Here is a 17484-nt window from a genome sequence, read left to right as displayed (position 1 = left end):
TTTAATGAAGCTTAGTAAGTTCGATGTATTAAACGATAAATATTACTGAACTAATTATAATAATTCAAACAATAATAATCATCTAACTCCCTGTCATTCACAACTTCAATCGATGCATTCATCCATGTTCAGATCAATGTGAAATAAATAACATATCTTTCAAATTCATTAAACAGATTACCATACCGAGATTTTCCATTCGAAGAATGACTTACGGGTAAGGGTACATCGTCAAAAGAAGCTCATAAAAGTTGGTCCTCCTAAACACACCAACAAAAGCTCATAAGAGCTGAACAAAAGCTCATAAGAGCTGAACAGAAGCTCAAAAGAGTCGATCCACCCGAATCATGCCAAACAAAAAGTATAACATGAGAGTTCGCAACAAATGCAAAACCTCAGTTTACTTGGGTAATATACCGATATCTCTCTCCAATACCTTCTCCACTCCAAACCCCCGTAATTTACCAAAGCACGAATGTACTCTAATCTCACGTTCAATCCAAACCGAGTATCAAAATCAAAATATAACTCAATTTACTATTCATTATCCACAATTAAAAATAAATATATAAGTTGTTCAATGATAATCTACTCAATAATTCATATTGATATTCAATTCTAAACCGTACGAACTTACCTGGACTAAATTGTAGTAGTTGCAAAAGTTCAGGAATTATTCAGCATACATTTCATTTCCAAATCAATTTACAATTAATACCCTTTTATTTTTCAAAATTACACAATTACCCCAAACTTTTAACATTTTTGCAATTTAGTCTTTTAACCCAAAATTCATAAAATTAACCATTTTTCTCAAACAAATAATTTATCTAAATATACTAGGACCTCAAATATCCCCTAATAAACATAAAATTCACTAAAACCCTAATATTTTGACATTTTCACAATTTAATCCTAAAATCAAAATCTAACAAAAATCACTTTACAAATTCATCAAATAGCATAATCAAAGCTCCAAATACATGGTACTCATCAAAAACATTCAATATTCATCAATGGAAACTTCCAAAAATTTTAACAAAATAAAAAACGAAGGCACGGGCTAGCTGGACCTAGTTGCAACGATCTCAAAAACATAAAATTTACAAGAAACGAAACTCATCCATTAAATCATGTAATATTTAATAGTTTTCATCCATAATGCCATCCAAAATTAATGTTAAGGAATATTTACTTCATTGATCCTTTCTAATTTAATAATCAAGTTATTAAATCACTTAAATACTATAATTTCTATATTTTGTCCCTTTTTCAATTTGGTCCTTTTTCTTTAATTAACTAACTAAACGTTAAAATTTTTAACAAAATTTTAATACAACCTTAATAATACTCCATAAATATTTATTAAAATATTTACGACTCAATTTATAAAAACGAGGTCCCAATACTTCATTTTCTAAAACCACTTGACTTTAAGGTCATACTACTTGAATCTAATTATTCTTTCAAATAGTATCATTTACCAATTCAAAATTTATTTTAACACCATAATTGTCTCGTAAATATTAAATAATAATATTTACGAAATTACTTGTCGGATCTGTGGTCCCCTAACCACTGTTTCTGAGACCACTAAAAATCGAGCTGTTACACACACTACCATATTAGGGAGACCCATATATTTTTCTACATTAGAAGAACTTCTAACATTTAGCATTCGTGTAAAAGAATTCCTTCGCTATTCAATTGTATTTGTACTATAAAAAAATCGTATATTTCTCATAGTTTACACACTGACCCAAAGCCTCTTCATACTCATGCGAAATCTTCTTTAAAGTTTGAAACCCCTGATCCGATGCCTCCCCAAACAATATATCGCCATCCGTAAATAGTAAGTGGGAAATCTTTGGGCCCCATCGACTTACTCTAACTCCCTTCACCATCCCATCCTTTTCAGCTAAATGTATTAAATTCGATAACCACTCATTGCATATAAAAAAAAAGATAGGGGCTTAAAGGATCCCCTTACCTTAGTCCCCTTGTTGGCTTAAAATTTTCACCTTCACACCCGTTTATCACTATCAAATAGGAGACTGATTCGATACAGTGCATAATAAAGTCAACCCATAAATTAGCAAAACCCATCTTCAATAGCATTTGACGTAGAAAAGACAATTCAACACGATCGTATGCTTTACTCAGTCCAATTTTGATGCCAAAAAACCTCTCCTCCCTACTCTTTTTTGCTTGAGCGTATGCAAAACTTCATATGCAAGTAATACATTATCAGTGATCAATTGGCCTAGGACAAAGGCATTTTGAGCTTCATCAATACAACAATCTAGAACTTTTTGGAAGTGATTTGCTACCATTTTAGAAATTATCTTGTACACAACGGAGCACAAACTTATAGGTCTAAAAATAGATAAGTTTGTGGGTTGAGCAATTTTCGGAATAAGAACAATATTAGTAGCATTCCAAGATTTAAGGGACATACCTTCATTCAGAATGCTTGAATAGAAATTGCTCATACCCTGTCCAATAATATGCCAAAAATGCTGATAAAAAATTGTTTGAAAACTGTCGCTTCTCGCTGCTTTCGTTGGTCCCATACCTTTCACTACAATAAAAATCTCCTCATTCGTCCACTCTTGAAAGAATATGTGTGATATTTTAAATATTATATAATTATATTATAAATGATTAAATTATAAATTTAAATAAAATTTAAAATTTTAATTATGAATTTCGAATAAATTTTCATGCATTGTTATATATGTATAATAAATATTCAAAGTTCATAATCATTCTAAAATACAAAATTTAAATTTAATGATTATATAAAATATGTAGTGATGTAATATATTAATTTAATCATATGAGAAAATAAATTAAGCCTAATGAACTCACCTATTGAATTTGTTAAACTTTTAGATAATGAAAATCAAATTAGTATGTACACACTATACCCATAATTCATATAAAATGAATAGGAAAACCTTTTAAAATAATTTTTCTTGCTAAATTGAGACATTTTGATGAAAACCAACTTGAATTACAAAACCGATCAAATAACATGACTTTTGTGTTCATTTGTTTTCATTATATATATATATATATATATATATATATATATATATATATATGTTTAGGAATTTAGATTTTTAATATATGGTATGTGACATGCCATATCAACATACTTGTCGGTGGTATGCCATGTGTTAGCTTCTCATTGAAGCGTCTATTAATAGTTAAATTGATCAATGATAGTTTTTATTTTGAAAGTGCTTAAATGAAATTTTTTTTATTGTTTAGGGCTCAATTGAGTGCATAGTCAAATCAGTTAATGACTCTTTTAAAAAAAAAGAATTAAGTAAAACACTAATAATTTGATATAAGTTAAAACTCTCTTAAACTAGATATTTCAAACTTTTCTTCAATTAGAGGTATATGTCAAACCCTTTTTCATTCAATATTTCAAACTTTTCAAAAAAAAATTTAGTAAAACACTAATAATTCAAGATTCAAGGTTAGGAATGGCGAAATGGAGAAATGGGCAGATGAATAGGGAAATGGAATTCTGTTAAGATTCCGTCATACGGTGTTGCCGAATGTAAACCACGACGTGTGAAGTTTCGAGCTTTGCTGGGGACACTTTAGTGTTCGAGCATCAAGGTTAAATAAGAATAATAATAATAATATTGACTGGTACTTCGGGGCGACACTGTGACAACGATAATTAGGTTTTCATAGAGCAACACCGCGATGGCAGTCAGTAAGCTCTTTGGAGCGACACTGTGACGACGGTAAGGTCCTACAGGGTGACACTTCAAAAGAGGCTTAATGAGAAAGACCATGGCTCGGCTATGACAACCAGTATAGTCTACCAGGACGTTAAACATGGAGTAAAAATGTGTAAGACCATAGCTCGGCTATGACAACATCGAAAGTCCGTTGGGACGGTAACGGGGTAATTCGTCGAGACAATAAACATGAGAGGATCCACTAGGACATTAAACATGAGACATGTAGAGGAAAAACCATAGCTTGATGATGGCAAAGTATGGTAGTTCGCTGAGACAATAAACACGAAGTAGTCCGTTGAGACAACAAACACAGGGTGTATCACTAGAATAGAAATCATGGGAAACATGAATGTGGAAACAGGGTTAAAAAGAAAATACAAAAGATAGCTAGTAAGTGGATTTTGATGAATCTGTCGAACAAGGTAAAAGTAGTAGAAAGTGGAACAGTCCGCCAAAATAGTAATCATAGAAATCAGAAGGGCATAAGGGTGGTAATCCAATAAGAATGGACATGGGTAATGTCATGCCAGTAATGCCTTGTACATAGGCAAAGTAAGAGGACTTATCCGTAGATCGCGATTAAGGTTTCACCATTAAGAACTGTCAAGTAGGTTTCAAAGAAGCTCTTCATGTAAAGGGAGAACCTTGGAAGGTTATTAGGAGATATGCTCCTGATATAAGGTTCAACTACGAGGAGGGTTAATCATCTATACTCTAAATCCACAAATCGACAAATAGGGGTTAATTAGAACCCATTGACAGAAAGAGGTATTAAGAAGGAATAATCGAGTGACAAATATGTCTGTCAAGACTATTCCTCTTTAAGATGAAACCATTGAGAAAATGTCAACCAAAAGGATAGTTCTATATGGAACCATCATATGAGAGAAATAGTAAACTTAAATGGTCACTCAGATGATAGTCTACCGAAATATTGTAGGCCCAAGCGGTTCCCAGTAGACGGACATGTTACACTTATAAGCAAGGTATCACAAACAAGGCAGATTACAAGGAAGTAATCAAATCCCTACTCAACCCAAGTGAGACTTAGTCCGCCAGAGTGGTATAGGACCTCATTAGTTTGAATATATACTGAAGGACTATGGTAAGAAAAATGAGTCTGCCAAGGACTAAACAGATTTAGAATGACCGCCAAGGGGGACATACCTAATGGTCATTAGGAGGGTAGGCCAAAGGACTACCTTATAAGGACATGGTGAAAAGAAGAATCTACACTGAGAATAAATGAAAGAAAGAATACAAGTAAAGGAATGACAGAGTCTGTGGATATGGCGAGACAGCCGATGACTCATCAAGAATAGTCAAAGGTTGACAGGATTGACCAAGGGAATATAGCTTAACGATCTGACCGCCAATGGATAAGCTTGGAAATAAATTAGAGACCACCACTTCGAGTTGAGAGAAATTGTTTCAAACGGTCAAGGGGTTAACCATGAATCATTTCTTTTCATTTACTACCCCTGCAATATGGGAATTATATTTGAGTGAGTCAGTAAAGAAACTCACTAAATTCTTTTAAAGTTATAAAACTTTGGCTTATGCTTGCAGGCTCATGGGTGATTAAAGATCTCGAAAAGGGACCAAGCCATACCGTGTTAAATCAAGGAGCAATTATTAGTTTGGTGTCATGCGCATATTAAGGGGTACCTTCAGAGGCTTCGCCTAGGGATCAAATAGATTGTAACCAAACAGTTCCCTTAGAGTTGAAATTGGAGATAGTTTTTTATTTTAATTTAAGGTTTTTATTGTAAAAATATTTATTAATAAGTAAAAATTTGTCTTTGAATTAATTAAGTTTAAAAGTTGTGGCAAGGACCAATCCACTCCAGTTTTGGCACTCCATACCCGGATTAGGCAATCAGGTCGGGTGAGGGTGTTACATTTAGAGTTTATTTTACTACACTTTCTTCTTGTTCTTAGTGTTCTTGTAGTTAGTTAACACTGTAGCTTAGGTTTATTTGCACTTTCAATTTTTGTACCTTACTTGTAATGACATTTTAAGCTTTAGTTTATTGTATTTCAGTTTCCTTTACTTTAAATCTATTAAAGCTTGTTCCTTTTATATTTCTTGCTTTAATTTTTCTTGTTGTATGCTTCTTTTTACATGTCCTTTAAGTTTTATTGCATAAAAATCCAAAATTTTATATTTTTCTTAAGCTTTTCTTTAATGACTTCCAGGCGTTTCATTTTCATATTCATTAACTTTATTTTTAGTATAAGTAACTAAGCTTTAAAGGGGGTTAGTTGATGGAGATGTGGTGAGTAGATTTTTGGATGATGGACCAAATCGTAATAAATTGGACTAATTTGAATGAACCTAAAAACTTAGGATTGACGATCCTAAGGGAATATTTAGGCAAGTGAGATTGAAAGGAGATCTTGTTGGGAACCAATTCATTAGTTCCAGGTTAATCGATGAGATCGAGAGATAATCCAAATTAATTTGTCTAACTTGGTAAAATTAAGACCGAGAGGTAAAATGAAGTCATTTTAGGAATTTAAGCGATTTGGACCTCTAGTTTAAAAACCACATCGAGACCAATCAACCATCGTTTGTTAATTAATTGTTAATTTCATAATTTTACACGTTTTACAATTTAGTCCTTGCTAGCTATATCGTAGATTAGTTTAATTCCCCTTTATTCTATGGTTTGCCATAGTATAATTTTCTGCGATTAGTTGGTTAGACTCTTTATTTCGCATGCTCGTTATTTAGAAATTATTCAATCCCCGATTCTCTTAGGTTCGATCTTTAGAATACTCCAGTGTTCTATTGAAACACTACAAATATTACAATTAACCTGTCACACTAGTAGTAAGCTGAGATATTTTATTCTAGCTCCCAGGGTACTGATATTTCTCTCTTCGTTTAGGAGGACGGAGAGAGGCGGTCAACCACTGAACTAGGTCAATCTTAATCTCAATTTTGGACTTTAATGCTCATTCACATAAAATCTAGCACGCCGCTCCTTTCTTCGCACAATCTCATAGGTTGCCTAAACAAGACATCCCCCACTAGTTCTATTGTTCAAGCTCTCAAACTCGATAATCCTCCTGTCTACTTTGGTTAAAAACTCAGTGATGCTTAAACTAGATCCACAAATCTCTTATATTAGTAGTTTATCATGGATAAGGGCATCGTAAGCCCTATCCCAAACAAAGGATCCAACGATCCACTCCAACCAACTCAAATTGAAACGTCCTTCGACCCATCTCGGCTCAATATCGCTAGGCCTTCCAAGCCCATCTTGATTGCAATAGCCTACTGGCCAACACAAATGGAGCTTTCAACCTCTCTAACGCTACTTAGACATACTCTTGCACTACTCAGATGCCCTCAAATTGATTGCCTCAATAGGAGACTTCATTTGCTCCAACTATCATTAAGTGTACACTTTAGCTTGTTGCCTATAGGAACCTTCATTGGTTCCAGCAGTGGGAAACGTAAATGATTCTCATGTTTAAACAGTAGCAAATTTGCTTCTATATTGTTGGAAAAATACGACTACAAAACAAAATCATTAGCACTGACTGGAAAATAAACCAAGCATAAATAAAAGAAATAATCATTGATGGGCATCGAAACCACCAAATATAAATTCCTACGACAAAATAACAGGAATTAGAAGTATAGAGCAGTGGGGTCGAATTCACAGGGACTGGCTATCTAATTTCGCCTTTTTTTCGTGACCAGAATCGTTGTCGCGGTCAGAGTCGTGCCCACGACCTGTGCGTAGAAATGTTGAAAATAAAAATAAAAATAGGGGGTTTAAATTGATTAAGATAATAAAATAATGAAATACAAAAAATAAAATAGAAATAGATTCAAAAATGCAAAAATAAATTTAAGAAAATAAAATAAATGGACAAATGAAATATTTTTTTTAAGCTTAGCCTTAGCCTCGGACAAAGTTCAACTGGCTTTTTCCACCTAGACACGCCAATTTGTTCGCAAAAATTCGAACACAACACGGTCGATTCGTCTTCCCAATTGCACGCCAAACAACTCCAACCCAACATGCACTCTTTGAATCGAAGCTGAATCAACTTTAAGGGACAAATTTGTACTATCCCATATACCAGAGAGATAGAAAATATTGCATTGAGAGGTTTTTTTGAGCGGGTTCGTATCTCACGATTGTTTTGTTGGAGTAATTTTCAGGCTAAAGCTAAATAGGGGTTTAGTTAATCATGGAGGAAATCATGCTTTGAAAATAAATTTGTGGAATTGTGGGGAATGGAAAGGGGAAGAGCCTTGGAAGGAAATTAAACCAAAAGAAGGTTGAATGTAAAAAAAAATGAAACAGAATAGAATTAGCATATTGTAAATGACATAGGAGGGGAGAAAAAAAAAGAATTTATTAAGTGCTAAAGCAAAGTGTGTGTTCAATTGACTGTAGTCACTAGGTATTTATACACACTTTTTGTACTAAAATTTAACTCGATTTTTCTTAAATATTATCACTACATAATCCTAAATATTATCACTAAATAATTCTAAATATTATCACTAAATAATTCAAAATTTAAAAATCAAATTTAAACTAGAGATTAAATTTAAACTAATCACAGAGTTGTAACAATATAAAAAATCCTTCAATCTTTATCCAACCACTTTAAAAAAATCTTCAACCCTTCAATCTTTATCCAGTCATCTTTAAATCTTCAATCTTTCAATTAAGCCCTCCTCTTTGCTTTTTGCTCCAATTTAGCCCCTTTTTGTAAGAGCTTGAATTCAGCACACCAACTTTATTCATGATAAGAAAAATCCAAATTTAATAGCATTTTATCCGATAATTAGCCAAGAATAAATATATTAAAAATACGAATTTATCTTGCTATCAATCACTATGTTGTGGAAGAACCGCCGCCTTAGAAGCAAATTCACCTTGGTCGGTGTAATTGTGTAGTGGACGTTGCCCCCCAAGGTTAACACAGAAGTTCAATATTCATACATCTGAATAAGGAAGGTGGAACATAATTGGTATTGCTCTTTTCTAAGGAATCGAGAAATAAGATAAAAAAATAAAGCTTTAAAGCTGGTCGAAAAAACTTGGACAGAAAAATCACACTAGATTCAATTCCTAGGAAAGGTTAAAGGGGTCACAGATGGTCCTGCTTAAAATCCAATATCCTAGATAGAATTTTCTCTAATGTAATTTTAGTAAAATACCAAAGTTTTAAAGAAAAGAAAGATGAGAGAATCGAGAAGAATGAGAGAAACTCTCATTTTGTTGCTTGTAAAAAATGAGGAGAAATGACCTCCTATTTATAGGATTCTTAAAGGAGCAAAGTGATCCAAAAATTTAACGGCCATATTAGAACGGTTAGATTCCAATGTTCATATATTGCAACAGTTGGATTCCAATAGCCATATTGCAATGGACAGATTCCAACGATCATATTGTAACAGTCAAATTTCAATGACCATATTTTTGCAATACCAACACTAGGCACTATTAACATATCAGTAGAAGCTAATGATTGAGCTTTGCATTAGCATGACTTAAAACTTAAATTGCAGATTAATGATCATGAAATACTTGAACAACCGTTCTCTACCTATGTAGAAGTTGTTGTTGCATACTTAATAAACCTTTTTACTACTTGAAGGGGTTTAGACCTTTCTTTTTGGTTTTTTTATGCATAATTTTTTGGGTTTTAATTCAATTTGATTTGCTGGTATTGTTGTTATGCCTGATTGATTATTCATTGCTCATGTTGGACATGTAAGAATTAGATAGGTGGTCAAATTAGTTAGATATTAATTCACAATTTAATTATAAAATAATTTTTAGAAAATTCATAAAAATAAATAAATAAATAAACACAAATAAATAATAATAGAAACATAAACATTCATTTATAAATTATAACATCAAAGCTAAATATTTGAATTAGCTTTAACTTGGTTTACTTGATTCGACCGAATTTTTAGTGGTTCAATGGGTTTTCTACAATTTTTTTTTTTGGTATTGGCTACATCGATTACATTATCAATTTTCTACTCAACTAAACTAGTTCATTCAGCCAATCCCAACCAGTTTGTTCTGCCAATGCAGTCTGATTTTGATGCTTAAAATCTTTAACCTTTGTATGTTCAACGTCTCTTTTTGATATTTGAATGGGAAATGAAATTACGAGTGTATTTGTTTTACAGGAAATAACTTTTGGGTATTTGTTTTAAGGAAAATAGCATAGAAAATGAATTAGTGGTCAATGAAAAATTAACATTTCTTTCAAATGATTTCATCTTTCGAAAAATGTTATGTCATTTTTCGTAAAAGAGCCTATCATGAGTAACTTGATTTTATACTAAAGCCAAATATTATTAATAACAATGTCTTACTTTCTAAAAATATTAAAAATTAATATCAAATATTATAATTTTCAATATTATTATACCTACATATTTATATTTAATCATATAATAAATCATTAATATTCTTAATTATTTTAATAAATTATTTAATATTAAAATTTTATTTTAATAATAAACGTTAACATTAATAAATATATATTGAAATTTGTAAATATTTAGTAATAAATGTTTTGTAATATTAAATATGAATATTTTAATAATATAAATATAATATTTGTTTAAATCTTGTTTAGTTTCATTTATCCCTTCCAACTCTAATATCTCATTATTCTACTCTTATACATATAATATATAACTTCAAATTAAATTTTAGTTAAGCATGTATTATTATTAAGTCTATATAAAATATTATTTATTATAAAACTTCATCTTATTATAAAATAAATTTAGATTGTTTAGAAAATGCTTATATGACATAAATGTCTTTTATTACAAAAAAAGTTTCCAAAAAGTTTTTTTTAAATATTCAAATATCAAAAATATTTTATATGAAATCATTCAAACACTAACATATATTGATTTTTTAAAATATAATCAATTTCCAAAAATCATTTTCGTTTAAGCGACACAAATATGTTTCATATTACCAAAAAATTATATGAATAAATTATTTATTTTACAATAATTTAATTTTTACCTTAAAAATTTCAATTATTTTTATTTTTATTGCAATATCTAATATAAATTTGAACAGTTCAGATATTTGTCAGGAGTGTCTGTTTTATATGGTAAAAAATAATTGCCGTTGGGTAAGTAAGCCTTTTGCCTAAAGTATCAAAAGAAGCATCTTAAACAAGTTTTGGAAAAATAAAAGAAATTTTATGTCACTCACTCAGGAAAAGTGAAAAAGAAAAAAAGAAAAAAAAAGGCAAATTGTTTTTCTTTTCCCCAAAAAGAAAAAGAGAAAAAGGCAAAAATTAATAAAAAAAAGATTCGCTTTCTTAGTCTGGCAATCGAAAGACGGCTCTCCATTTCCATGTCTATCCCTTTTGCAAGAATTCATCCCTTCTCGCCTTCCTCCTCTCTAATTATATTTTCTACATACTTTTAATTTCGTAATTTGCTTCAGAAATAAATAAGATTTCAATTCCGCAATTCCAACGTTAGATTTCGAAACAAACAAACAAGAGCTAGTAGCTTTTTACTTTTGTAATGGCTGCGAGTGCTAATCCGACGGGGAATAATCAGGAAGCTTCGTCGAGCCAGAAGGTGACGGCTCCTCCTCCACCAGCCAATGGCGTTTCCGTTAATTCCAACAGCAGCGGGGGCAATACCTCCGCCGCCGTCTCTGCTGATACTAAGTCTGCGTTGAGGCACAACCCTGGCATCTCCGTCGACTGGACGTCTGATGAACAATCGATGCTCGAAGATTTGCTCGCTAAGTAACTCCCTTTCCACTTTTCTCACTTCAATTTTCATTTCTGCAACTTGTACTCACCGTTTTTTCTATTTCCAACTCTCTCTCTCTTTTTTAATTCGGAAATATTATTTATCTTATCTTCACATCTTTTAGGATAAGAAAAAAGTTAGTTCAGGTTGGTTAAGACATCAATAGCAGATTCTTGATGTCAATTTTCAACTTTTATTATGTAAAGTGAATTACTGTCTTTGTTGACATGAGAACCTTTTTAGTTCCACTGAGTACGCATTTGCAGCCTTATTATTTGTTTAAGTTTAAGGAAACTGAAGTGATAATGTTTTTTTTTTATCTCTTTATTTCTGTGTTTCTCAGTTGTATCTCGTTGTATCTATTTATGTATTAGTTTCCCTTGATGAATGCTAAATTCCGTTGAGAACACAAGTTATGTATTTCAAATATGTACTAATAATATTGCGTTTGCAGGTATGCCTCTGATTCAACCATCGTTCGATATGCTAAGATCGCAATGCAGTTGAAAGACAAAACCGTTCGGGATGTGGCACTGCGTTGTAGATGGATGACTGTAAGTTGGTCATTTCGAAGTTTATGTTATTGGAATTTTGACACCATTATTAATTAAATTATTTATTCTTTGGGTGAAAACAGCTTGAAAGAATTCATGATATGCATAACTTCTTAACTTGTTCTCCTTCAAAGCAGTTTATATGGTTATAACTTCGATAAATTGACTATTTTGGATCAAACATTTCATTATACCTGAACCTTGATAGCTTTGGTCTAAAAACTCTTTGTCCAAGAATTGCATTTGTTTACTAAATTTTGCTTCATTTTAGCATCTGTCGCTTTAAATGATAATTTTTATGGTGGAATAGTTTACAGCTTAATGTGCTGTTGTAATAGATTTTCTTGTGTTTTTCACTTGGTACAAGTAAACATGCGTGTAATTGTGCAGTCTATTTGAATCATAACTTATTTGAATCTGTTTGCAGAAAAAGGAAAATGGCAAACGAAGGAAAGATGATCATAATACAGCAAGGAAAAATAAAGACAGAAGGGTATGCTTTTTAAAGTTTTTATGCTAGTACAATTGATGCAATGCTTGTCTCCCATGCTTTATGTTTCTAAATTGGATCCTTGAAGCATGTTTTCTGAAGAAAATTCAGTTCCCATGATTGTTTCCTAAATGAAGTTGCCTAGCCTGTGTGTTAGCGTCAGTAGTTTTTACTATGGTCACAGTTTTTACCTATGACCGATGATGCCATGTTTAAGCATTCTTGACTTGACTGTTGCTTGAAATGAATATATGTCTAGCGTCTACCATTCATTTCTGTGGTTGTTGTACTCTCATCATTCTCCATTAAACATGCATATTAAAATTCTTGAATAAGGTCTGCCATAAAAGATACCTCAAGCTGGAGGGCAACTAGATAAAAAAATCAAGGTTACATAAATGGAAATTCCCATTATATCTCAGGTGTATGTTTAATTAACTAAAAGATTTATCAAGCATGTCTCAGGCATAATTAGATGTGGTTGAAAGTTGAATTATGCCCGTTGTTGTTTAAGCTCAGGTGGGTGAAGGGACTTCACCTTCTCTTTAAAAGCTTCCTCAGCCCTCTTAGTTAGGCAGTTCTTCTATTTGCATCTTAGTTCTTTATTTAGGTAGGTTGCTTCATCTCCTGAAAACTCAAGTTGATAAGGACATTGTTTACAGGAAAAGGGTACAGACTCTTCTGCAAAGTCTACATCTCATCTACCAACTAGGCCTAATGGTCCTTCATATGCTCCACCGGTGATCCCTATGGACAATGATGATGGCATCCCATACAAAGGTTTGAGCTGAACTTTTTATCCCTATGGACAATGCTTATTTTTAGAATATATCAAATTTTATCAAGCTTAGAACTTGACTAGTACACAGGTTTATTTGGAGCTGACAAGGGTCAGTGACCATGTAGATCATAAATCTTAGGACGTGTCTAAAATTGGCCAATGGAAGTATGGAAAACGGAAAGAGGATAGGATAGATTAGAGGGAACTTTATTTAAGATGTCAATATGGTCATCTTGCTCTCTATACGCTTTTATAATTTGAATCATGTCCTTTCAGCTATCGGTGGTGTGACAGGAGACCTACTGGAACAAACTGCTCAAATGTTTAATCAAATATCTGCAAATTTTTCATCTTTCCAGGTGAAATATTTGATTTGAATACAATTTCCTTCATAATTGTATACCTGTGTACATCTGCTCTGACTTTCTTCTGATCTGTTACTTTCTAATTTTGCATTCATTAATGCTGCTGCTGCTGCTGCTGCTTCATTTTGCTTTAAGTGGCCATCTTTCTCTTTCAACTCTCAAGGTTTATGCGTTGTCAAGTTGTATTCATAGGAGTTGATATCTTTCTATTATTCTAAGTATAATTTTTTCCCACTGGACCTGTTTGTATCAGGTCTTTGGTGGTTTGAGTGAAAGTAGCAACGTGTTAAAAATTGGAATAAAAAAAGAATGAAAACTCAAATAGTGAACCAAAAAAAATTCAATTTTATCAGAAGGCACCAACACTCTGATTCTGTAGATGTAACTAATACTTTGTATGCCATTCTCATGCATGCAAAGACAGCTGTCCCATTATTAGACATCACTTTTCAATTTCATTTATTACTCAGATTCTTCAATATTTAATATTATCTGTTATTTTTTTGCCACCTAATAAGTTGATGACAGTTTACTGTCTAAAGGTTCTGTATGAAAAATGAAGGTTATTTGATGATTACAACCATCTGTTTGGTTGGCCTTATTATCATACTGTTGTAGGTTTGGAAGCCGCTGTTTCCCTAGTATCTTCATATTCTTTCTTTATTGATTGTTATTATTCTTTTTTTCATGCAGATACATGATAATATTAATCTCTTATGCAAAGCACGGGACAATATCCTCACAATCTTGAATGAGTATGTTATTTCCTCTATGCTCTCTGTTACGTGTCGTCCAAATTAGATATAGTTGCATATTTATTGCATGATTGCAAGTTTGTAATAGAAAACTAAAGATCATGTTAAAGTTGGAGAAGTGAAAACAGGGGCGTATTTAGGGGGGCAGGGAGGGACTTTGGCCTCCCAAAAATGAAAAAAATTATTTTTAGCCCCTTAAAAATGATGAAATTATAAATTAATAAATAATAAAATTATGGTTTGACATCTTAAAATTTGGCCTCTCCTAAAAAATTTCTAAATTTGCCCGTGTGAAAACAAGGAAGACAAATGATCCTACAACTGGCCAATCCAAAGCAAATGATGTGAAAAAGTTCTGTCGAGGGTGTAGTTGGTAGTTTTAGCTCCTGAACCATTTTCTGGTAGCAATTCTGCAGTACTTTTCATTGTGCTCCATCATTATACCATAAAATTTACCCGCCACTAAGGCTTGCTTGGTATGAAGGATGGAATGGAGTGAGGATGATAACTTTGTTAATCAAATGTTTCAATTTCATAACCACTTTCCTCCTTTGTAGCTTAACTGTCAGATTAACTAAGCTTTATGAATCTTAACCCTTTGATTAATAGCCTTTTCCTATAAATCACCTGGTCTTGTTGCAAGATAGATTTGGCTTGTCTAATATGAAGTTATGATGATTGCCCTCAACTCTGTTACGTCTTTGCTGAATAAAATTGACAACCACTGATGTATGAAAATATTCAGATTTATGTGAAGATTCTGAAAGTAAAATTGATTAACAACTCAAATACTTGGGTGTCCCTCGGCTTTGATGTCTAGATGCATGTGTCATTGTCATTAAGATCCTTTGTTCAAGGGCTACCAGAAATCAAATGCTTGGGGGGACTTGCTAGATCTAATAAAAATTGTGTGAGCTATTGCCTTGGGGTGGCAATTGTTTCGATTGGCTCAATTCAAGGGAAATATAAGAGAAATCCTTGAAGCATATAATTTCATCTTGGTCTGCTTTGTGCAAGAGACTAATCTGAAATGAAAATTTTATTTCCCTCAATGTTGATGTTATGCATATCCCTTGCATAAAGAGATACTCAGATTTGGGGTACCTTAGATATGGATACGAGTCTGGGTATGCTCATTTTTTCTAAGTTTTTCCATGTGTGGATGATCATACCATTATTCTTGTGTTTAAGTATTTGCCATACATGGGTGCTCTAGAGAAACTGAAGAGTCCGGGTAACATAGAAAAAAAAAGAAAAGCTTTAGTGAATTTGGAGGTATTCATTATTATTGCATGCTATCGTGTATAAAGATACGCGAAATTGTTTCGTTTGATTAGTAGGAAATTTCGTTAGCTAAGGTGTCAAGAATTGGGAAATTTCATCAGTTGTCTGTGAACTTGTTCTTCACATCAGGATTATTATAGCACATTGCATCCGAAAATATATAGCAATTTACACGATATGTCTTCTGTACATTAATTAACATGGACGAGTCATCTGCAGCTTGAATGACCAGCCCGAGGTGATGAAACAAATGCCTCCACTTCCTGTCAAGGTAAATGAAGAACTGGCCAACAACATCCTTCCTCAGTCGTCCAATGCAATGAAATCATGACCCAGGGCTTACTGATGATACTTCTGACCATTTGTCTTGAGCTAGGATACTCAACACCGAGCTTCTGAAATACATTCGGGTTTAAGTCAGTTGAGATGAAGTAATGTTTTTGATGCGTGTTATTTCTTTATAAATTAGAATGTGACAAATTTCATTTCTTCATGATTAAATTGTAAGAACTATAATAGTTGATGTAGCTTGTGAATATTTAGTTTTGTAGAAGGAAACTGTCTGTATAATCATTGAACAAATGTTGACCGTAGTTGCATTTCAATGCGAAGAGATAAGATGTTTTAGTTGCTTGCCTATACTAGTAGCCGCAGTTATGGATTATTGTTAGCGATCCTACGGATAGAAAAAGACTCAGCTGGAAATGATACGAGGTACAATTAGTAGTTATTTAAAATAGCGACATCAAAGTTGCATTTTTTAGTTTACTTGCTGGCGGACAGCAACAGTGATCATCACCACCCTCAACTAGTGTTCTAAAAATCGGCTGACTCATGCACATTTTTGAGCTACCAACCAACCTTGCAGGAACGACCTCGCCTGATACACAACAGATTCCGGCATCATTCTAAAAGCAGATTGGGACTCAACATCTAGCAAATCCCAAACAACTTTGGCATGTGAACAACAAAAAAGAACACGATCAATGTCCTTTTCTGACTGTTGACACCTAAAGCAGAGAGAATCGACTTGGATTCCACGATGAAAAAACTTACTATTGCACGGAAAAACCCACACAAACAACGCCAAAGATAAACCTTTATTTTAGCTGGCAACACTTCATTCCACAACGCTTTCCAAGGACCATCGGCAAAAAAATCATCATAAGTTGTGAATATACCCAAAGCGACTTTATAAGAAAATTTCACCGTATAATGACCATCTGGGGAGAAATGCCAAACTAACCGATCAACCCCCGTAGACCAACTGATCAGCATACGAAGCACACAGTCAGCATCTTATGGGGTAAGGAGTCCTTCAACCATATCTGTATCCAATGCACCACTGTTAGAGTGGATTAAACCATTGACTTCCAGATGTTCACAACCCTCAATTGAAGTAGAATTAATAAATAAAAAATTATCATTGTCACTAATCCACGAATCATTGTGCACCTCAATCGCCCTTGCATCACCAACTCTGCATCTAACCCCTTTAGAAAGCACCTTAATAGCCTTATGAATACTTTTCCAAATGAAAGGAGGAGAATTACCTTCCAACTCATCAAGAAACCCACAATTTAGGAAATATCTAGCTTTGTAAATTCTACTAGAAAGAGACTCAGGCATTGAAAGGAATTGCCAACCTTGCTTCTCGAGTTGTGAAAACCCAATCTACCAAATTGTTTAGGAACAC

General features: G+C 32.9%; 1 protein-coding gene across 1 annotated transcript; it reads left to right on the top strand.

Annotated features, from left to right (window-relative positions):
* Nucleotides 1–11080: 11080 nt before the first annotated feature.
* LOC105784677 (uncharacterized) lies at nucleotides 11081–16427 on the top strand. Its single transcript, XM_012610584.2, has 7 exons — nucleotides 11081–11552; nucleotides 12014–12113; nucleotides 12541–12606; nucleotides 13266–13383; nucleotides 13661–13743; nucleotides 14443–14504; nucleotides 16008–16427. Exons 1-7 carry the CDS (start codon nucleotides 11323–11325, stop codon nucleotides 16117–16119), a joined length of 771 nt encoding a protein of 256 aa, XP_012466038.1. The 5' UTR covers nucleotides 11081–11322; the 3' UTR covers nucleotides 16120–16427.
* Nucleotides 16428–17484: the final 1057 nt, after the last annotated feature.

The sequence above is a fragment of the Gossypium raimondii genome, chromosome 7 (assembly GCF_025698545.1).
Source record: "Gossypium raimondii isolate GPD5lz chromosome 7, ASM2569854v1, whole genome shotgun sequence".
Taxonomy (NCBI): domain Eukaryota; kingdom Viridiplantae; phylum Streptophyta; class Magnoliopsida; order Malvales; family Malvaceae; genus Gossypium; species Gossypium raimondii.
The sequence above is the reverse complement of the archived record's forward strand: the minus strand, read 5'-3'. Positions and strand labels throughout refer to the sequence as shown.